We start from the raw sequence: 23,661 nt of genomic DNA on the forward strand, positions 1-23,661 counted from the left end.
AGTAAATTCTTGCCAAAGAGCTTGAGGGCCAAGAGTTAAAAGGTTAAAAGCTGAGAAACTAATCATATGCTTACAGACTTACAACTTTACTCCATGGGGATGGGTGTCGAAATGTTAACTAATATCCCAGATACCTTAACAATTCTTTCTTCTGATTAACAAGAATGACTCATGAGTTTTTGTTTGGCTTTTCTTTTTTTGGTTGGGGGTCAGGGTCTGACTTTAACCCAGATTTGTTCAAATTCACAACAGGGCTCTTTGGTTCAGCATGTGAGATTCTAAGTGTGAGTTGCCGTGAACAACAGTAAGAAGTATCCTTAACCCTTAACCACAATCTTGCAAAAACAGCATTAACCACATTTTATAGTTTCAGAAACAAATTCTAAGAGGTTAATTTGCTCAGAATTTCAAGTCTTAAAATGTAAAGTTGAGATTCTAAGCAAACAGCATCACCCACTATTCCACTATCCCTCAGCAGTCTCTATTAAGGTGGTTATATAAAGGTGTGTCTGAAGGGGTCAACAGTCTCTATTAAGGTGGTTATACAAATGTGTGTCTGAAGGGGTTCATCTCTGAGGACTCAGTCCTCTGAACCTAAAGATGGCTGCTGCACTCCATCTCAGTCTAGTCCCAGGGCTCCAGACAGAGCTGTCAGCACCAAACCCAACTTCATCTCTTGTGACTAAATCAGAGCTTTGCTTTAAAAGACCTTGAAAACAGTTCATGAATGGTCACTAAAAACATTTACTAGGGTACATAATTATCACAGATCTCTCTGAAAAGTATTCCTCTTCCTCTGAGTTTTGCCTTCTGAATGTTTATTTTTTTTTTCCACCAACACCACATAGATGCACCATCTTTCCCATGGATTTGCTGAGCATCCTCCCAAACTAAGCTATCCTACTGCATGCATTTTAAATCAAAAAGTATTGGAGCTGGACTTTAAGAGGATGAGAAGCCCCTTGTTTAAAAAGCAAGCACACAAACAAGCAAAAAGTACAGATTTCAAGATCAAACAACTCACACTTTGGCTTAAAACACACATTGGTTTAAAATCTGGAATGTTGGTGCAGGGAGATCAAAGGCACTTGCTTGTTGATTTTTGTTTTCTTTAATGTGGAAGCTGGAGCAAAGGAAGGAAATTGGACTGGAATGTTGAATTATTGGAATAATTTTCTAGGACTCAGTCTTAATCTTTTTTATTCCAAAATGCAATGAGAAAAAGTTTCATTAAAATTACTATAAGTATACATTTTTTCATGGGAAACATTTGAAATTAAAGTAATTAGGTTCAAAACAGCAATTAAAATGGTACCTGAAACCCCAAATTAGTAATCATACTATTTAGTTAATGAGCACAAAAGAGCACACAGCAGACCGAATTTACTGAAGAATTTTGTGTGTTTGTTACTAGGGACAAAACCCAGGTGCCCCAGTTAAGCATGCACTTTACCAGAGGGCAACATCTTCAGCTCTAACATTGCCATTTGTGGCCCAATAAAAAAAAACAAAACAAAAGAAAAGACTCTCCCAGTTCTGGAAGAATTGTTTCTCTTATAAACTGGTCTTGAGACTTCCTGAGGAACTTTGGACAAGTGTTTCAAAAATCTGGAGGGTTCCCTGTGTCAGTTCTTCTCTCCCCTCCCCCTCTCCCGCCCCCAGCAGGCTTGAGATGTCACTAGGAGGATTTTCTCCTTGGCTTACTCCAACCACTTCTGACCAGTGATGGAAAACGTCTACTTTGTGGGCTGGCTGGAAGGCTGGCCTGAGTTGATCTCAAGTTACACCGCCTTTCCTCCTCCCTCAGGAAGTAAAGTCCACCGGCAGGAGTGCCTGAACCACTCTGCTCTGTTAAGACTACACAAAAGCCTGCTTGTTTTCACCAAGCAGCGGAATGAAAAACCTTAGAAAAAAAAAGTAACATTTTAGGAAAAGTAACTTTTTTTTCCTCCACAATTTTCTTGTCTAAAGAGGATTCATTTGAAGAACACATCCTTAAAGGTAAGGTAAAAATGAACTGGGTGTTGGGTTGGTTTTCTCAGGGGCCTTGGAATAACTGGAATCGCTCTGTCTAGCCTAATCATTTAATGGATGTCTCACACACACGCACAACACGCGCACACACCCTTGGTTATCTTTCTGTCCAGCCTAATCGTCTAACATGTTACACACACACACATACACACCCCAGCCTGCTTTAACCATGGGAAATAGGGATAACACCCATTGCTCAAAACACATACATTCTCCTCTCACTCTTTCTCAATATATAGGTATTTACTTACTCAACTCTGTTTGAAGGTAGCACACTATGACATTCTAATCTTGAATTCCTAGCATCTCTCTCCTAAGGTGGAGACTAGTCTCCCACAGATTATTCCTAAATTCACTATAACACCCAGAATATTTAACCTCTCTACAGTACCCTCTATTTCAGTTCATTCATATTTCCCAAGTGGGCTTCCCAATTTTTTTTCCTGATCTAGTATCCAGTTAAGAAAGAGATAATGTACTTTGTTGGGGTATCTAGTTCTTTAAAATACCTAATGCCATATAAAGGGGCTGGTAAACCCAAGGTATCACTCCCATTTATTTTCCTTTAAAGTCAAGGACTGGTCTGCAGAACTGGAAGGGCAATATATGGCTTCCTCAAGAATTGCCTATAGGTGGTGGAGATTTTGAACATGAGTAGCCCTTATAATCCCAGAACAACTGCTTTTATACCATGGAGAAAAAAAAATAAAATTTGAAAGTTTAACCACATTCACCTACAATCCCAGCTTTCAGGAGAAGGCAGGACTGCCATGAGTTCTAGGCTAGCCAGATCTACAAAGCATGACCAGATCTTAAAAACAACTAAAGAAAGAAAGAAGGGGGGGGGAGAGAAGAGAGAGACCCACGTAAGTTTAGATCACTTCCTTGGCTACTGAAGCAACTGTTTTGAATCTGCCACAGTGATCTGTCTGGAACATAAAGGAAGCACCACAATGCACAGGGGAGAAAAGGCTAAAACCCCGGATGGAGGATGGGGATGGATGATCGTGCTGCATTTTTTTCTGGTAAGTTTCTCTCCCCTTTCAAGCTGCTAAACTGTCTGGAGAAAAGCTTGAAGCCTAACAGATATCACTTAAGAAATAATGAGATTTGAGTAAACAGGCAGCCAGGAACTTTCCCCAAACTACGAAGATCAAAGGCCAACCCAGCTAAACCCAGCTGAGCTGCTTCTCTTGAAAGTAGAAACATTCTTATATTCTTACCCAGTCCTCTCCTCTGTCTATGATCTCTCAATCAGAGAATGCTCCAGGCTTGATTGGCAGTTCTGCCCTGGCAGCATGGCAATTGGGATTTGGGGACACGGCATTTCTTACTACACTAGGGCCATCACTGGGCATTTCTAGAACGTTATCAGTCCTGCCAGTGGGAGACTATCATACTTAAAATTCCAGCATTCAAAGAGACCAAATCAAAATGATTGCTGAGAGATCAAGGCCAGGCAATCACACCTGGCAAGACCTTATCTCAAAATTAAGTGCCCACTCAGCCTAACATGTCCACAGTAATTCTAACAGTAGTCTTTGTGCTGGTTTTTGTCTACCTGACACAAACCTACACATCTGGGAAGAAGGAACGGCAGCTGAGGAATTGCTTCCATCAGAATGACTTGGAGGCAAGTCTGTGGGGGAAATTTTCTTGATTAATGATTGATGTGGGAAGAGTCCCATTCACTGCCACCCCTGGACAGGTGGTCCTGTGTTGTTTAGGAAAGCAAACTGAGCAAGCTGGGAAAAGCAGTATTCCTCCAGAGCTTCTGCTTCAGTTCCTGCCCGGCTTCATGGTAATTTATAAACTGTAAGCTAAAATAAACCCTTTTCTTCTCAAGTATTTAGTCAGAAATAGAAGGTCAACTGAGACAGCTTCCTTCATTGATAGGGATTGGGAACATTCCACCTGCTGCCCACATTCCCCCCCCCAATAACTTAAACTAGAATAAACATTGTATATCTGACACGTATTGTAAAGCTAAGACTCCTTACCCTCATCTCCAAGAACTGTTGGGTTTGCTATGTGAGAAAGTGGTGATGTGCATTGTCAGCGTGCCAAACACTGATGGATCCCATCCACAGCTGTGCCTCAACCTGCGCATCCCTAGATCATTCCAAACACTGATGGATCCCATCCACAGCTGTGCCTCAACCCGTGCATCCCTAGATCATTCTATCAACTTTGAGACACACTCACAAAAACACCTCTTTCTTGACATTCCTCCCCCGCTTAGATTTACAACAAACAGCCCACACAATGGGAGCCCAATGTACCGGTGAGTAACATCTGTATGAAATTGGAGGTGAGAAAACATAATGCATTACCCCTCCCTAATGGTAAAAAAAAAAAAAAAAAAAGAAGGCAGAGATCCTCAGCTAAGGTTTGTGTATTATAAAACAATAAAGCACACGTTGCTGAATTCTGGCTTCATTACCAAAGACTAGCATTTCTCCTCCCCTTACATAGAAACATTACTAACAGGGAAACTAAAGATGCCTTAAGTCTCAGATCCCTGCCTGGTTAGGCCTCCTCTCAAAGCATGGTTTATGGTGCTGGTATTGTTGGGTAGTCTGGTTCTCCCACTTTTTTCTACATTTTTCTCAATGGCTAGCAAGTTATTTGATTAGTTACGGCTAAGAAAAGGCACCTCACAATCAGGTTAATAACATCTTGTTTGGGTAATATGATGATGCTTATTGAAGCACAAAAGATATAGCAAACTGTTAACAATGAACTCGGGCCAACTCACTGCTCACAGTGATAATGTGCATCCTTACAGGCCACTGCGTTTATTTCTGAATGAATTACCAAGACTACTTTCCCATAACACTTAAACTCCTGAAATAGTGAAAAAAATTCTCTGTGTACTTTGTAAGCTCCCCTACAAAGGCATAGGAAGGTTACATTGCAACTTACCAGACTTTATATATAACTGTTTCTGTGTTTAGTATGTCTTACCAGACATATTATATGCCTTCTCTGAATTATACAGCCAGAAACACAGTAGCCATTCATTAAATACCTGCTTGTGGGGGATGAATAATCTGATAAACAGACACATTTGTAAGTAAACAAGAGGGTAGAGGAAGTCAGAGGTGCAGAGAGGCTATAGAAAACACGTTAAGGGACAGATGTGGTGGTGCACACCTGTAATCTCAGCACTTGGGAGGCAGTGGCAGGAGGACCATGGCTAGCCTGGGCAGCACAGTGAGATAATCTCAGAAAAATAACAGATTTTGGTTGTTCTGAGGATATGAAGTTTAAGTGAGGCAAGTTAATCAGGAAAGTATTTTAGAGTTACATCTGTGGTGATTAGTCCATTACTGAATGGACTAGTGAGGATTGTATCTAGACACAGGGTATCTATTGGACAAGCTGCAGCATAGGCAAGAAAACAAATAAGGCCCCAAATTTAAGGAAAACACCAGGAATTACTAAAATACAGATCTGAGCATATCAAGAGGGCAGGCTAAGATGCAGAGAGGAACCTGCACAGCAAAGAATATAAAGAGTCCAGAGCTGTTAGCTGAAGCACTTCGGTGAGTGATGAATGCCATTCACTCAAGTTAGGAGGAACAGGAAAAAACACTCTGAACAGTTGGAATGGCTTAATCTTGAACAGAGTCCAAGGGGCTTATAACCACGAACAAGCTTGATATAGTCTATATGCATCTGAAGTAGAGCAACCTGTGTCTCCAAGAGACACTGTTTAAAACCACCAGAGAAAAGAGGAATAGGACAAATCTTGGGGGGACTCAATGCGGGATGAATGGAATCATTCAGAGATGGGGAAAAAGCATAGAAGTAGGCAGATGTCTAGAAATTATCAGAGAAAAATGATGCATGGGCACTGCTGAGATCACACAATAGAGATGGGAACAATCTGGCTTAGCAATAAACAACTCTCTGATAACCTTGGCCAGAGCTCTTAGATGAAGAGCACTAAGCTACTGAACTTCAGTTTTCAGTGGGCTACTGCGATAAATAGAATCAACAGACTATGAAGAAACTTGTTTGTGAAGGTCAGGACAAGCTAGGCTATTACTACAGGAGGGCCTGGGATAGTAAGAAACTGTTATTAATTAAAAGTGACCCTAACAACTGGCAGTGATTTCAAAATGAGTCAAGGCTGATCTAAAACACACAAACGAGTAAGAACCACTTAGTATTCTTATGGGTCTAATATAACTGTTTTTGCCAGTTGGTATTTGCCCTTGCCTTTAATTTCAGCACTTGGGACGCACAGGCAGGTGGATCTCTGCATTTGAGGCCAGCCAGGTCTACAGAGCGTTCAAGGACAGCCAAGGCTACACAGAGAAAAAAAGAAAAACTATCTCAAAAAACCAAAACCAAAACAACAAAAAACTGCTTTTAAGTTGGAAATTAGGGGTTGGACCATTCCTAGGTTTTTGCTTGATTTGGAAGTGAGACAATTACAAAGGCCGATGAAGACTGAAGCAGGACCAACACCTACCAAACTTGATCCAAGACACAGGATCAAGACTGATATAGGAGTCTGCTTGCTTAATGAAGGGAAAATACAGACATTGGGATAAGTCTTTAGTATTTTTTTGAGTCCCAATAGAAATGAATTATGAAGTTAAAAGTGCTGGCTGGGGAAATGCAGGAGTTCCACCTTTCCTTTCCTGAGACTCAGTGAATACATAACACAGTCTGGGGTCATGCCCCAATGCTAGAGTTAGAAGGAATAAGAAACAATCTAAATAAAGAAACGTTCTTACTGGAGACCAAGAGCAAGCCATATTCAGATGATTAAAAACAGAGGTAAGCCGGTTACGGTGGCACATGTATTTAATCCTAGTATTTGGGAGGCAGAGACAGGAGGACCTTTGTGAGTTCAAGGTCAACCATGCCTACACAGTTCTAGGACAGTCAAGACTACATACATAGACTCTTTCTCAAAAAAAAAAAAAACCACACACACACACACACACAAACCAGGTAAGCATTCTGTGGACATCATCACCACATAGCTCACACACACAGGAAAAAAGCTTACAAAATGACATTTCACATTGGTGGTCCTTGCTCAGAAGAAGTACACTCTATTTTGACATTTACACAATTTGCTAGTTTTTTATTTGGAGGAAAGTTATAATAGACTGCCAGATTGTGGGTGCTGGAGACTGAACCTGGGTCCTCTGGAAGTGCAACAAGTGCTCTTAAACACTAAGCCATCTTTCTAGCCCCAAGTTTTGTTTTGTACTTTCAAATCAGAATGAGAAAACTGTTTAGGACTCCTTCCTGAACTTTGAAAGCCTTCTAACCATTGCCAACTCTCAGTCTCTTGCCTTCAGATAAGAGATACTATTGTGAAATAAGATTGGAAATGTTGATTCAAGTAAGGTGGGTGTTGGTCATGATTCTTTAGGATTCGAGGAAGGGTAGTATCTATCCAAACAGAAAGTCCCCACCAAAGGCATCTGGAACAAGCAACCTCCTGGACTGCTATACAACAAGAAAACAAGAGTAGTGGTGAATCTGGTGTCAGTCTAGGATACAAGCCTCAGTGTCTGGACCATCATTGCCCATTTGTTTTCTCTCTTAACTTCTCATCTATAAAACAATGGTGACACACATCCTTTTCAGACTTGAAATGGGGATTTCAAGTCTATATTTTCATGGCCATGTCCCACCACTTTAAAGAGGAATGAACTGCTTCTCACCCCCATTACGTAACCAGAAAGCACCAATAAGAAAAATAGGTAAGTATTGAAACGCTGGAGCAATAGAACCTCTGGTAATAGCACTAGCCTGCTTTCTACCTAACAAGGACTGATATGCTTTGGTTTAGGTAAATGTGTTTGTGATGGCAATGACCAAGACATTTGCAATATTCTTTGTGGTCTTTCAAGAAGAGTTTGAAGGCACTTCAGAGCAAATTGGTTGGATTGGATCCATCATGTCAGCACTCCGTTTCTCTGCAGGTATGAAACTGGCAACAAGCTTGCTTCCTACAGAGAACGACCACAAAGGTCTTGACAACACCATCATTCCTTTAAGGTTGAAGTACTGTTACATTCAACTTTACTTATTAATATGCATTAATATCAGTATGTAATACTGAAAGAGACGCCAGTGTTTAAGCTCTACTTAATCTGGCAATTAAGTTGGGAAAATTAGGGTTAAACAGGAATTAAAAATCCAACTATTTGATTCATGAATGGAATTTTTCGTCCCTTGTTTCTTTCTAGTCTGGTAAGGCTTTCAGTCCAGTGAGCCAAGTCCTCAACCTGAAAATGAAACCATTCAGTTTTAATTATGTGATCATATTAAAAACAAACATTAAACCAATTTCTCTTCTAGTTCTAATTCAGTAATATGATAATATGGAGATTAGTGATTCAACTTTGCCATTAGTGTAAATAAAATTTTATTGAATATACAATACTTTAAAGCAGTTATACTGTCTTCTTCACATTGATTCAAATCACACATAAGGACTAAGGAGTGCCAGAGAACATTAATGTAGCACGAATTCTAACTGGTAGTAATAATAAAATCCCAAAGTCAGATATAGGGGTTAATGCTGAAGATCAGAGAAGCAGAGCCAGCAGCCACTAGAGTTCTTTTATCTCTACCAATGCTCAGACTGAAGGGGCAATTCTGTCCTCAGACTGCATCTCCTGACTGCATCTGTCTTCACTAAACTCAGACTGAAATGAGTTCCTGTCATCTCCCGCCTTATATTCCTCTCTGCCCAATCATCACTCCCATCTCCACCTTTCTAGTGCTGGGATTAAAGGTGTGAGCCACCACTCCCTGGTTTCTAGTGGCTTAGCTCTGTACTCTGATCTTCAGGCAAGCTTTATTTGTTAAAAAGTATCACTACACGTTAACGTAGCACTCTCTCTTCTCTTAAGGTCCCCTGGCTGCTATTATTTGTGACATACTTGGAGAAAAACCTACCTCCATTCTTGGGACTTTCCTTGTTTCTGGTGGCTATCTGGTCAGCAGTTGGGCCACAAGCATTCCCTTTCTTTGTGTGACTATGGGACTGTTACCTGGTGAGTACTGTGAAGAGACTATCAAAGATGAACAAGAAACCTTTCTACTGCCCAAGGCTCCTAAATAGATTATGTGATCTGGTAACTAATAACCTAATAAGAAAGTAATTTCAAACTTGTTTTTCTTTTAGGATTGGGGTCTGCTTTCTTGTACCAAGTAGCTGCTGTGGTAATTACCAAATATTTCAAAAAACGATTGGGTCTTTCTACAGCGATTGCCCGTTCTGGAATGGGACTGACGTTTCTGCTGGCACCCTTCACAAAATTCCTGATAGATCTTTATGACTGGACAGGTGAGTTAGTCTAAGTTTCTAAACTATCAACACCAAAAGGTTAATGTTTCCCCCTTCCCTTTGATGATGAGTGAAGCTTTGAGACCAATAAATTCTGCTTCCTTGCTCCCTGGCGAGTCCAGATCTTGCTAAGTAGACAAGACTGGCCCCAAACTTGTGGCAATGCTGGGATTAAGGAAATGAGGTACCATACCACACAAAGTGAAAACACTTGCAGATGTTGCTATAGTATTTACACACAAGGTTCTGGGTTTAATCCCTAGCACTGATAATGAGAGGGGAAATAAGGATGATACTGAATGGAAGAACATCTCCTTCCTTAAAAAGCATGAAAGAAAACGGCTGGGAGGTGGTGCAGGCCTCTAATTCCAGCACTTGGGAGGCAGAAGCTGGCTGATCTCTGTGAGTTCAAAGTCAACATGATCTACCAGAGCTAGTACCAGGACAAGCTACAAAGTTACAGAGAAACTCTGTTTCAAAAAACAAAAGAAAGAAGAAAGAGAGCGAGAGAGAAAGAAAGATAGATCTTCCATGGCCTGGAGACTTTGCTAGCTCACTCAGAACTCTCTGGAATTCAATGCCTGAGAGCCAACTGGAAGGCCCTCAGAAAAACAATGCTCTTCTCCTTTTCCTCTAACCCTTCACTAAAATAGATTATATGAAGAAAGTATTTGTAAAAAGATTAGGCTCCGATTGGACAATCATATATGTGTGTGTGTGTGTGTATACTAGAATTTTTCACAAAACCACTTCTGAAGTATTTTCTTTAAAATGTTCATGTCTATTTCTGTCTTTATATTGTTGTATTGACTCTTTCCTATGTAGAGCACTTACTCAGTAATCTCAGGGTGAATGGTAATCTTCAGCTGACAAACCTTTAAGAAAGCCTACATAACTTGTTCTCTCCAAAAACACGTCATAACTTGTTCAGGACACACCAAAACCAATCAAGCACTCAGTATCTAGGGCAAGACTAGCATGTCTTCTTTCAAAAGTGTTTAAAAAAATATCAGACTGAAAGACTGTTTCTTTTCCTAATGTTTCCCCCATGATTCCCACTGGTTAATTCTGTATTTCCTACACCAAAATCCAGTCACTGCAATATATTTAAAATAACCATTAAGAATGTATTGTAATTTTGAGTCATTCAGATTATCAACCCACCTTCAACCCCTCCCCCCTTCTTTTCATGACTTCTTGGTCCAACTTCCTGGTTTTCTATCTCCAAAGTATTTCATTTTTTGTAGCATGTATACTGTTAATAGATTTAAATGCTTTCAGTTAAATTATGGAAGCAGGGAAGGAGATGGCTCAGCAGTTAAAGGCATTTTGCTATTTATTCTTCCGGATGACCAATCTGACATCTCACAACTGCCTGGAATTTCAGCTCCAGGGGATCTAATTCTCTTCTGGCTTCAGTGGGCCACACACATGCACACACACACACACACACACACACACACACACACACACAGAGAGAGAGAGAGAGAGAGAGAGAGAGAGAGAGACAGAGACAGACAGACATAAATAAAATGGATTTTTAAGTAAACATGGGAAGCAAAGTAGTACTTTCAAGAATTATTGGACTAAGTCTGTTGGTCTCTTCTGAGCCTATAAATAGAAAGTACCACAAACTGAAGAGTATTCTTATCTTCTCAATTTCTCTTCCACTTAGGTGCTCTTATATTATTTGGAGCTATTGCATTGAATTTGGTGCCTTCCAGCATGCTCTTAAGGCCCATCCGCACCGAAACAGTGAACAATTCTGGTATCAAAAACAAAGGTAGCAGTTTGTCTGCAACTGGATCCGAGGCATCAAACAGGACAGAAACATCATACTGCAATGAGACACAAGAGTCTTGTATCCAAAGCATATCTATGAAGAAATCTGAACAACTGACTAAAAATTTAACTGTCTTAGAACATCAAAGTGAAGAGTTCGACAATGGACCTCACAGGAACAGACTGTCACTTATGAGCAATGACAAAAGTTACCAAAAAAAGTTTGTTTCATGGAAATGTAAACAAAATCTTTTAGATATTTCTCTCTTTAGGAATCCTTTCTTCTATATATTTACCTGGTCTTTTCTCCTCAGTCAACTAGCCTATTTCATTCCTACTTTTCACCTAGTAGCCAGAGCCAAAACTCTTGGAATTGACATAATGGATGCCTCCTACCTTGTATCTGTAGCTGGTAAGAAAATCTATTTCAAGCCTCCTACCTAGAAGGAAAAATAGCTTGGTAAAATTTTATTTTAAAACTGAAGGAGAGAATGGAGGGAAATAGCAAGAGCAATCACGAGTGGGCTGTGGAAGGCTAGGGAAGCAAGTCCTCTGCGGCTAAGCAGATCTGTCAACTGCGATCGGGGATCTGAGTGGGCCTAACTCACCTTACTCATTTTCAGGTGTCTAACACAGTAGATACCAATTACTTCTCGGGCAGAAAATTTCAGAAAGCTGGTGCTGTCAACAACTAGTCTGGGAAGAAGGAAATCTCAGCTAGAAAACAGTACGGTAACTGGAAAGATGGATTCTGAAGGGTCAGGGTCTTGCCTGGATTTCCTTGCTGTGTGACCTTGGGCAAGACGTTCTCCTCTGTGCCAGGATTTCCTTTCTTATCTATAGGACAGGTGTAAGGCACTGCTTTCTTTCACAGCTGTATTAGGGATGTAATAAGTGCAATTCAGTGTAGTGCCAGGCCCACACTATTGGTATTTGATGTTAAGTAATTTCTTCTTGAAATAATCGTGAGATAAATATGACCCTTGAATTAGTCACTAATCCACAGGTTCATACTTAAAGTAAATTAGAACATAAATTAGAAAAATACAATTATTTTTATGGAATTACAAAATGTTGTAAGATCAAATGCTTAGGTTGTACATTTAGGTTGTAGACACCTAACAAAACAAGGAGTCTGAAACAAATGAAAAGGGGTAAGATCGAATCTTGGTTTGCTCTAACCCAGCAATTCTCAGTAGTTCAACTTTTCAACAGGTTTCTTACTAGCCAAGCCCTTACAAAGCTGGACACCTAGTTTCAATGTACTTCAGTCAAAACTGATGTTACACTGTGCAGAGTAGGCTGGCCTTGAATTTACAGAGCTGCCCTACCTCCCCATGCTACCACACCTGGCTTCATGCTTCTCTTTTGGTATTTTAACTGCTATGTCCTGTAACAGGATAAATGGTAAGAATGCTGAGTGAAAAACTGTGGCTCATTACACCTTACCACCTATGTCCCAAATGACATTTTTAGACTTCTTACATATTTTCAAACTACAATAACCTTTGGAAGTCTTAAATTCCAAAGCTTCATAAACAAATATAAGTTCCAGTGTCTCTTAATATAAGATTTTAATTTCTCCCATGTTTTACCATGACTCCTCTTGACACGTAAGTTTCATATCCTCACTTGCAAGTTCTTTTAAGAAGCTGTAAGATCTCTTCAGCTCATGTCTGTTTTTTAAAGCAGGGATTCCACACAAAATGAGAAAACATATGGGAATTTGATGGTTTCATGTTCTGCTGGAGGCAGCATTTTGTTATTTTATTAAATGTGTTTAGAAGAGGAAGTAACTTATATATCCTATTTCAGTATGAAATCATTTTTCCTTCATGTATTCTGGCCTCAAAACAGAGTGCTACTACTTGGAGAAAGATGTGCTTATACACTGACATTTTTACAAAGGGTGTGAGGAAACAAAGATTGCCTGACTTTGTATTTACTGTTCCAGGTATCACTGAGACAGTCAGTCAGCTTATTTCTGGATGGATTGCTGATCAAAACTGGATCAAGAAGTATCAATACCATAAATTTTACCTCATTCTATGTGGTGTTACTAACCTGCTTGCTCCTTTAGCCACCACATTCCCACTCCTTATGGCCTATACCATCTTTTTTGCCATTTTTGCTGGTGGCTACCTGGCACTGATACTCCCAGTACTGGTGAGTAAACTCATTCACTGATGTTAAACCACTCAATACAAGGCTCAGTAACAGTTTTCCCAAAAGAGAATTCAAATTTTGTATTTTTATGACTAAAGTTACATGAAGCCGGGTGTTGGTGACATCTTTAATCCCAGCACTCGGAAGGCAGAGGCAGGCGGATCTCTGGGAGTTCCAGGTCAGCCTGGTCTACAAGAGCTAGTGCCAGGACAGGCTCCAAAGCTACAGAGAAACCCTGCCTCGGAAAACAAAACAAAAATTACATGAGACCTCAGAAACTCTAAAGCTAGCTATATCCTGTCATTATTTATCTTACCATGTGAGGAAAAGAAGCTGAGGATTAGCTGCATAGAACTGGAAATGGAACAGAGATCAGAAAGATTCCAATGGTCTTCTGTTCACTCCTCCCCTCCAGGCTCCAGGGATGTCTGATTCTTACTAGAACACAAGCATGTAAGTCTAACAAATGTGGCTTCTATGTTAAGGACATTGTTTTGACAAGTTCTTCGTTTTTATTGTAAACTGACTTAAATCCTGAATTCAAATGGAACTGAACTATTTTATAGAACAGTGTATGAGGCTTAGGCAAAATTCCAGCTTCCGAAGGTTGAAATCAGCTCGTTGTGTTACTAAATTTCTTATAAACCTATGGCTGGTAGTCAGTCGTATGTAGATCCAATTATTACTGTAAGTGCAGACTGCCAAAATACTATTTCCTAATGGGAAAATCACTAAGGTTTGGGAGGTACTCTCCTGAACTATATAAATCAAACACCAACGTACCCCACTAATAAACTGAAAACACTACTTTGCCTAGCCAAAGTGCTGTTCCCTAGTTGACTTTTGTTCCCTTTCCTAGCACTGGGAGCAAAAAGTTATTCAAATCATCCCAGGAATCAAACCATTTAGTTTAAGATTTTAAAAAAAAACAAACAAAAATAAACAAACAAACAAACAAAAAAACAAAAACGTTGTCACCCCTTTGTAAACATAAGACACCGGAGATGTTCATCCTTAAAATGATTAACACTGAATTCTAATTGCAGGTCGATCTGTCTAAGAATTCTAGAGTGCACAAGTTTTTGGGATATACCAGTTTCTTTGCTGGAATGGCTGTCCTTTCTGGACCACCGATAGCAGGTAACAACTAAGTCATATTCTTAAGCAAATTTCAAAGAAGAAAATAGGAATCTAAGACCAATGGCAACAGAATCAGGTTTAAATGCTGTTTGACTTCCCTCTACCCTGATCACCAATACAGGAAAATCTGAGAGTTAATTCTGTAGATGTGCTATTTTACTTTACTGGAAATAATCAGTTTGACCTAAATGATATTGTCTGCTTGCTGGTTTAATTAAAACATTGACTACTTGCACAAAAAAAATTATCCCTAGGGCACAGGATTAAATGTTACTGTCACAGACCAAAGGGTCAATATATTTGCTCTTATTGATTGCCAAGTATTTGCAGTGTCCACAAAAAGGAACTTACCTTAAAATTTACTTTGCTATTTTTAAATGGTTTGTTTTGTTTTTGAGACAAGGTTTCATTTGTCCAAGTGGACTTCAAACTCCCCATGAACCCACGGAACCTTAAGGACTTTGTGATCTTCCCGTTCCCACCTGTGATTACAAGTGTGGAATCAATTACTTGGGGTATGCAGTGGTAGGGATGGAATCAAACTCAGGGCATCCATGCTAGACAAATAATCTGCCAACTGAGCCATCCCTCACTTTTGCTACTTTCAGACCATAACTGAAACAGTAATTCTGCTCTATCATTAAAAAAACAAAAACCACTTATATTAAGTTTGTACGTTATTTTTTATGTTTATTTACTTTTCAGGCAGGGTCTCATGCAGCCCAGGCTGACTTTAAACTCACTACCTAGAGGATGCTGCTTTGAAGTCTTAATCCTCCCTCCTGCCTTCATCTCCTAAGTGCAGGAACTACAGGCATGTGCCACCATTCTCAGCTTCTATTATTTTTTTAATGAAAAAGAACAGACTACAACAGAGTAAATTAGAAAACAGAATCACTTTATTGTGAAACTTTTATTTCATGAGCACACCTAATGCATTATAAAATATTTGTTTTCCATCAGTCAGAAAAAAATGTTTATAGCCTTTTCTTACTCAAAGTCTAGGATACTTAGAACTATATGTAAAGATAAACATAGAGCTCCTGAAAGATACTTGTATCCACTAGTCCTAGGGAACGGGCAGAACGGGTAGTAATCAGGCTATTGCTAAAAGCTCATATAGATTTTTTTGTCTCAGAGTTGCTCTTGGTATCTCAAGATTATAAGACACTAAACTAAGAATGTCTCATTGCTAATGATGTTATGTGGCTAAACACCTTGTTAAAAGGAGAAGTTTCGTGGAAGCAAGTCTGGTTTCTTTAAGTCATTTCTCTATGAAATGATAAAGAGGATTTATAAAGACCATTAGATCTCTTCCCAAGTTCTGACTTTAGCAGCAACCAAAAAACAAAACAAAACAAAAACCACACACTACAATGATTGTTTTCAAAGTAACTCAGTTCTCTGGGATGGAGAGGTAGCTCAGTGATAGACTACTTGCTTAACATGTGTGAAGCCTTAGGTTCAATTACTAGTACTTGAAATCCAGAACAGTACCTGACTATTAAGAGGTGTGGGAAATTACATGACTGTGTTCACCGTTAACTCTAAACGTTTACTGGTAATCTTCAGAGCTGTAGAAGTCTCATTTTTACTTACCCATATCTAATATCAAATGAAAAGCTGAAATTCCTATAAAAGAGTATATATATGCATGTTTAAGTAGGAATCTGGCAAACAGTGAATCCTCAGACAAAATGTTTGTTTTAAATTGGTAACAGTGAATACATAAACAATAAACTTCTCCTTCCTGTATGGGAATGAAAAAGAAAAAAACATTAGTTCTATACAACATTTTAATAATTCTAGCAAAGATAAAAACATAGGAAGCTTATAGAACCGATGTAACCTTTTAAAAAAAAATACACAATTTAAAAAAATCTATAAATAGAACACATGGGAAATAAAATCATTTATATACCTTTATCATCATGAATATGAGAAATGTAACAGCAACACAATTCCTTAACATAGGACAAAAATTTGAAGGCCAAAAAGCCAAAAACATATCCTCCTGAACTCCTCCACAGAACACTACCCCTGCCCACTACAGCCAGATTCCTTCTATCCTTTTCCAGTAACTAGTAACAAATCCAACTTTATTTAAGAATATGGCCCAAATCACACTCAGTTCCCTGGCTGGGGGTGGTTAGCAAACTGTAGGATAGAAGTCAAGGCACACCCAAACCTGTCAGTGTCTTGCTGATAGAGAGCCTCCAGGATTCCACCTTAGCACCAAGACTGCAGCTTTGAAAAGTTGTGGGAAAACACAGTATTTGAAACTTTGTTATATTTCTAGCAGACCCTTGCTAAAAAACAAATGATACAATATTACAGATGACAACTTAAGCTGAAAAGTATAATCATATTCTCAAACATAACTCAGACATTAACCATATTACCTAAGATTCCTAATCGTGACTATAAAACATTCGACATGAGCTCAAAATTAAATGCTATTTCATTTAAAATTAGAAGGCTTGATTAGCTACCTACAAAATAATAAAACCGAGTATGGTCCTCCCTTCTCCCACTATTCCCCACTCCCAATAAACAAATACATTATGCACATACATATAAATACTTAAATCAAGCACAAATATCTTAAAAACTCTCCTAAACTTTTTAGTTTGATGATTTCTTATATTCACGCAGTAACCACTAAGCAACTTTAGCTTGCTGAAACTCAGTACATAAGACTCTTCACTCTCTCAAGGCCCTCTAAGGAAACTTTTAAATATTTATTAATCTTTTTTATTTTCTTTTTTTTAATATTTATTTATTTATTATGTATACAATGTTCTGTCTGTATGCCTGCAGGCCAGAAGAGGGCACCAGACCTCATTACAGATGGTTGTGAGCCACCATGTGGTCCATGTGGTTGCTGGGAATTGAACTCAGGACCTTTGGAAGGGCAGGCAATGCTCTTAACCACTGAGCCATCTCTCCAGCCCCTCTTTTTGATTTTCTAAGACAGGGTCTCTCTGTATAGTATAGGCTGCTTAGAACTTGCTATATAGTACAGAGTAACCTTGAACTCCAGATTCTCCTAGCTTTCAAGTGCAGAGATTAAAGGCAAGTATACCATGCCCTGCTTGAAAAAAAGTTCTAATCCTGTTCCCTCTCAGGTATTTCAACCTTGTAAATTAGAAATAACAGGGTAACTGGTTATCTTTTCTAACTCCGAGTATTATAGGAAAAGAAAATGGATAAAATATAAAATCAATCCATCCAAGGAAGTCTCTGCCCCTCTAACAAATAAGCTATGTCATGAACGGATAGGTTAATCCCTACTTCCAGTCTATCATCAAGTACAATACCGAACAAAACTTCTATCCTTGCTCCACCAAATTAACCTTTAAAGTTTCATCATGCCTATTAACAGAGAAGTTCTCTGAGGCCTAAAAGTTTATTAGAAGAAAACAAAATAGCTCAATCTTTTGGTCTGTTATAGATCCACTGTGAAGACTGGGGTAAGTGGAAGACAAGTGAGAAAACATCAAAGTTCCCTGTCTGTATAAATAAACAGGAATACACTAACATTGAAGAAAATAAGTAAACTGTTCATTATTAGGTGGTTAATTTATGTCAAAACCAACCCCACACCCAGCTTTACTCTGATTCAGGGTTCTTAAGATTGATGAATATCTATGAAAACATCAGTAATAAATTCCAAATAGCTCTATTGTGGTTTAAGAGGAGAAAATTATCATTCTGCCCTTGCAAAGACTGGGTGTCCAGACGCTAATCCTCTAATAAAACAGAGCACAGAGAGCCAATGCTTAAGTATCCTGATAAATCTTCCGGCAAGTTTCTATCCTGGGGCCTTTAGTGAGCTCCAACCTTACAAGGCTTGAATTTGCTAACCCATGTTTCCCAAGATTTATTCATATCATGACACATATAGAACACATAAATATTTTACAACACAACCAAAGTAAGAGATAAAACTGCAGTACCCAACCAGTGTCCTCGAGAAGCAAAAGGATCAGGGCCTGTCCAGGCAAGGTGGCACATACCTTTAATTCCAGTACTTGAAAGGCAGAAGCAGACAGATCTTTGTAAGTCTGAGGCTATCCTGGTCTACACAGCCTAGAAGTCTAGGCCATCCAGGGCTACCTGGTGAGATCCACATGTCAACATAAAGAAATGAAATAAAATAAAATCAGTATGTCCATACACCTTTGAAGTTTGTCACTATATCTCCTACCCAACAGAGAAAAGTTCAGTCTCAGAATTCTCAACCTCACAGTTGAAGGACCATCAAGGAATTCTGTGATCAAGGGCTTCCAGGGTCTATTTCAAATCCTAACATGATGATAAGTGGAAACGTAACAGCCAGCCTAACAGATGTTTTTTTCTTTCTTTTTGAGCACTCACTCACTGGGTGAGTTTGTGTGTGTTCATGCACATGCCATACTGTATGTGTGGAGAACAGAAGACAACCTGTGGGGTCAGTTCTCTACTTCCATCATAAGTTCCAGAGATGGAATTCAGGCCATCGGGATTTGTAGCAAGAACCGTTTTATTACCTGTTAAGCCATCTAGCAACCCCTAGCAGGTTTTTTGTTGTTTTTTGAGACAGGGTTTCTGGCTCTCCTGGAACTTGCTTTGTAGACCAGGCTGGCTTCTAACTCTTAATAGAATTCCTAACTCAGTTCGACAATCAAATTCTGAAAGATATAGTAATGAATACCTCTTAGAACAATATATTCCCTTTTAATAATTCATAAAACCACATACAAAGTGTGTTAGTTAAACATCTTTAAATTCAAAACAATAAATATTTGAGGGTAGTGACATGATGTCACAATGGTAAAATTTCCTACCATAAGTTCATTTCATGTACAAAAATAGTAAAAGTATTATATAAAATTATCTTCAGGGGAGATGGAGAGATGGCTCAGCAGTTAAGGCCAAGGTTCAGTTCCCAGCATCTACATGGCAGCTCACAACCATCCATAACTCACTTCCTTGGGATCCAATGTCCTCTAAAGCACCAAGCACATATATGGTGCATAAACATACATACATGAATGCAGGTAAAATACATATATATAAAATGAGTAAATTTTAAAAATTATCTTCAGGCTATGTATATAAAGTATACACAAAACAAGTGAGTTTTCTGTTTAGACTTGGGTCCCAAGCCTAAGATAGCTTATTATACATATGTTAAAATACTTCTGATATTAGGTATCCTAGATAAGATCAATCCTTATTAGTCACAATAAACAAGCTTATATTTAAGTGGCTTTTAGGTGAGTTAAAAATTCAAGTTTGATAGGTCTTAAAACATCTTTTGGAGTAGTGAACCTTTGTCCCATCATTAAAAATTAAGGGTTACATATTTGGCTCTGGATCTCAACTAGAATTTTAAAGATACTGGTATCTCAATTACCAAGTATAAATAGAACATCATCCAGCTTGAAATATGCCAAATGATCCCCTTCTCAATTATAAATATATTTTAATACCTTAATGTTTCAGACATAACATTCTCTTTAAAAGGTGTGTGAAAAGCAAAGTTATAAACAACTCTCTTGAACCCATTTTCACCTTTGCTCTCCTGATAGTTACTAGCACTATTTACTATCAAGAACCCCTAGTTTTTTCCTATAATGCTAACATTTGATACCCATTCAGAAATTCACAGTAAACACATATATATGCATAAGAGGAGGGGTTGCTGTTCCATTTCTCCCTCCTTCCTAGAAAATTCCATAGCTCAGGTTAGTCACCTATTTTTTTAGAAAGTCAGAGGTCAGTCACATCCAGAGAATACAAAGACTCATCCGAGCTGACCTTACTCCACTCCCTCAACTTACCCCCAAGAAACATTTAAATGAGAGAATCAAGTAAGGAACCAATAAACTCCTTAAAGTTAGCTGAATTTAAAAGGCTATAAAATATTCCATTTATACATTACATTAAAAATAGGAAATACAAATTATCAAAACAAAAGGGACTGGGGGGGTAGCATGTATGTACATGAAGCTTTGGGTTCAATCCCCAGAATTAAATAACAAAAACCCCAAACCCTGTCACAGCTAAAATAAGAGAATGAAGAAAAGGCAATAAAACAATTAACCAAATGAGTCGGGGGCAGGCAGAACAGCTAAAACACATAAGCACTGAGTATTCCTACCTCTCTCTTCATCAGTTTATCATCTCTTAACCCAGAACCACACAGGCATATAACACAAAGATTGTGACTGGAAAGATGGCTCAGCAGTAAAGAGGCCTGCTCTTCCAAAGGTCTTGAGTTCAATTCCCAGCAACCACATGGTAGCTCACAACCATCTGTAAAGAGATCTGGTACCCTTATGAGGAAGAGTCCTCATGAAACCCAATATGGACAAGTTCAAAAGAACTACCATATATGGATTGCACATGCATGCTTCAGCATTGCCAGGACATAAATTTCATTCATTCATTCATTCATTCATTCATCCTGGAAGTCACTCTGTAGAGCAGGCTGGCCTCGAACTCAAAAAGATCTGCCTGGCTCTACCCTCTGAGTGCTGGGATTAAAGGAGTGTGCCACCACCATTACATTACAGACTTTTATATGGACATTTAAATGTTCACTTCTTGCTATTATTTTTAAGATGTTTTACTTAAGTTCTAGTATGTGCCATTGATGAGAAGACTGCCAGGCTTTTTACATTCTTAAAGAGCATTCAGTTAAGAATGCAGCTCAATGGCCTACCATGCATCAGGACCTTGATCCAATGTCTACACATGTGTGTGCTCTCACATGGACTATTTAGATTTTAGAAAAATTCCTTCAGCACATTTATCAAACAGTTCCTTCTCAGGTGATATCATAACCCCCAAGTCTTCCCTTCATAGAACTTACCAAATACATAGTTAAAATGGTTAATATCTATTTTCCCACTAAACTGTAAACTTTTATTAGTGCAGGGACCATGTTTATTTGGCTCAGTACTGTTCTTGATGCATAGCCTGTTTTCAGGAACATGGTAAATACTCAAATATTAGCTCAGTAAAGGAAAGAAAGTTCTGATTACTTTCTTGTTAGAAAACAATAGTCTTCTTGTAAGAGTATCATAAAATGAGGTGCTAATTTTCTCCAATCTCCACCCTAAGACATGTTTCTGAGTCCACAATGACTTTTTTAATGATGCAAGTTTCTACTTAGATGAAAGTGATTCAGTTTCAAGTAAGACAAGTGAGAAGCTGTATTAAATCCAGTGGCTCACAATACAGACTGGGAAGATGAGGCCTCTTTCTTCAAAGTCTAAGAGTTGCTTGAGAATCACAAACAGAAAAGTTCACTTCACTAACAGAAACCACTCCTTCCTTACAGGCTGGATATATGACTATACACAGACATACACAGGCTCTTTCTACTTCTCTGGCACCTGCTATCTCCTCTCTTCAGGCTCCCTTTTCTTTGTACCACTGGCTGAAAGATGGAAAAGCCAACAGCCTGACCTTCGAAGGACTACAATCAAGTGAGAGCTTAACGAAAGAAAATCCAAACAAGCCACTGGAAACAAAAGCGCAGAACAAAAATCTCTGTAAAAATGAGAAAGTAAGCCATATAATTTTTAAGATTCCTTCTTGCTTTATTAGCACTGCTAGAAATGTCCAATTGTTGGTACTTAATCAAACAGGCTAAAAACCAAATCAGTTGAAGCAGCTATCTGACCTATTAAATGAAAATCATAATGTATCTATAATAAATACAAACTTTCATTTGTGCTATGGTAATTCTGTCACCAAAATGTGACAACGGTAAACTATTTTTTTTAATATTGTAATTGGTTGACTAGAATCCGAATAAAGCCTTTCATAGTGACAAGAATGGTTTATCCCTCCAAAAATAATGTATCGTTGTTTATTGATTGTAAGTAATCTTCAATTATTTTGTCTCTTAACTTCCTAGTGAAATAAAATTTGATAAAATAATCTTTATTTGAAAATCATTTGAAAGGTATGACTGCCCATCTAAACAGTATTATCTTTTCACTACATTTAATTATCTAAAATATTTATATAAAGCATCTAGATGATTCTTCAGAGCTGTAAGTTCCATATGGAAGTTGAAAAGGAGGCTTTAAGAGGAACTATGTTTGTTCAAAAGGTGTGGATCATTTATAGCTAATTAGTAATGAATGGTTCTTGCCTGTGAATAATGAGCTCTTGGCTGTTTGGGTAGTCTTTAAAAGGATAAAAAGGGGTTTTCTAAGCAGGGAATGGTGGCATATACCAGAAGTCCCAGCAGTCAGAAAACTAAAGTGAGAACAACTGAGTTTGGAGTCCAGTGTGGGCTACGCATTATGAACTGTGTCCAAAATAAAAACCATTTTCTGCAATACAAATCCCTTAACATTTTTCAGAATGTTCCAACTATTTTTATTCCACCCTTCACTCTTCTCTGCTTTCAAACATCTACTGATTCCTTAATAAAGAAAAACCCTAAACTGAAGTTTAAATTTGGTTCCACACCTTGATACTTTTCAAATTAGCCTTTGTGCAAACTTTGCCATCGGCTATAATTCCAGAAGTTTGCCTTCTCTGACCAGGTCTACTCATACTTACCACTTACTTACAATCTGGCTCACTCAATACTCAGATGGAGCAACTTTCCCAACTTGTGGAATTTCCCCTAACTTCTTTTACAGTGCTAGAGACTGAACCCTTGGCAGCACAGGCAAGCACACCACCACTAAGATCCATCTCCAGCTCTGTCTAGCTTTAAACTGAGGACTCTATGAGCTCACATTTCAATTTTCTCTAGTTTGTAATATCAACAAGATGTTTCCAAGGCCTGCTATAAACTTTGGAACCAAATAAATCTGAAATCTCAGCTATCTCAAAGACAGTAAGTTGCTCTTATTTAAAAGGTAGGTTTTAAATAAGACCTATTTAAATGAGACACCTATTTATTTTAAACAGGGTCAGGCTGGCCCTAAATCTACAATACTGCTTTAACTTCTTAGAACTACAGGTTTGTATTACCATAACCAGCTACAGGGTTTTACACTTAAATATACAACATAAATAAAAATAAGAATATCAGGCCAGAGAGACGGCTCAGCAGTTAAGAGCATTTGCTGATCTTCCAAACAATCCAGGTTCCAATATCTATAACACATAGTGGCTCATATACAGTCTCTAGCTCCAAATACAGGGGATGCTACACTCTTTTTTGGCCTCCCTGGGCACCAGGAACACAC

General features: G+C 38.5%; 1 protein-coding gene across 2 annotated transcripts; it reads left to right on the forward strand.

The window, feature by feature from the left end:
• The first annotated feature begins 1,863 nt into the window (after positions 1-1,863).
• LOC121437966 (monocarboxylate transporter 5-like) lies at positions 1,864-22,031 on the forward strand. 2 transcript variants are annotated; one of them, XM_041638115.1, is made up of 9 exons: positions 1,864-2,001; positions 2,956-3,059; positions 7,859-7,991; positions 8,928-9,071; positions 9,203-9,364; positions 11,040-11,558; positions 13,101-13,312; positions 14,359-14,452; positions 21,786-22,031. In XM_041638115.1, the coding sequence occupies exons 2-9, from the start codon at positions 2,988-2,990 to the stop codon at positions 21,935-21,937; spliced, it is 1,488 nt and encodes a 495-aa protein (XP_041494049.1). In that variant the 5' UTR covers positions 1,864-2,001; positions 2,956-2,987; the 3' UTR covers positions 21,938-22,031. The 2 variants fall into 2 exon arrangements, with proteins under 2 accessions (XP_041494049.1, XP_041494050.1); XM_041638116.1 differs by lacking the exon at positions 1,864-2,001 and having other exon boundaries at positions 2,892-3,059.
• Positions 22,032-23,661: the final 1,630 nt, after the last annotated feature.

This window comes from Microtus oregoni, unplaced genomic scaffold (assembly GCF_018167655.1).
Source record: "Microtus oregoni isolate MIOR12 unplaced genomic scaffold, Mior012 000054F_ref0000373, whole genome shotgun sequence".
NCBI classification, from domain to species: Eukaryota; Metazoa; Chordata; class Mammalia; order Rodentia; family Cricetidae; genus Microtus; species Microtus oregoni.

Bases quoted from the DNA above. Each gene is read 5' to 3' on its own strand.
- LOC121437966 (XM_041638115.1), top strand. From the start codon at position 2,988: ATGCACAGGGGAGAAAAGGCTAAAACCCCGGATGGAGGATGGGGATGG. The intron at 3,060-7,858 runs GTAAGTTTCTCT...GCTTTGGTTTAG, and splicing joins TCGTGCTGCATTTTTTTCTG to GTAAATGTGTTTGTGATGGC. The intron at 9,072-9,202 runs GTGAGTACTGTG...TTTTTCTTTTAG, and splicing joins GACTATGGGACTGTTACCTG to GATTGGGGTCTGCTTTCTTG.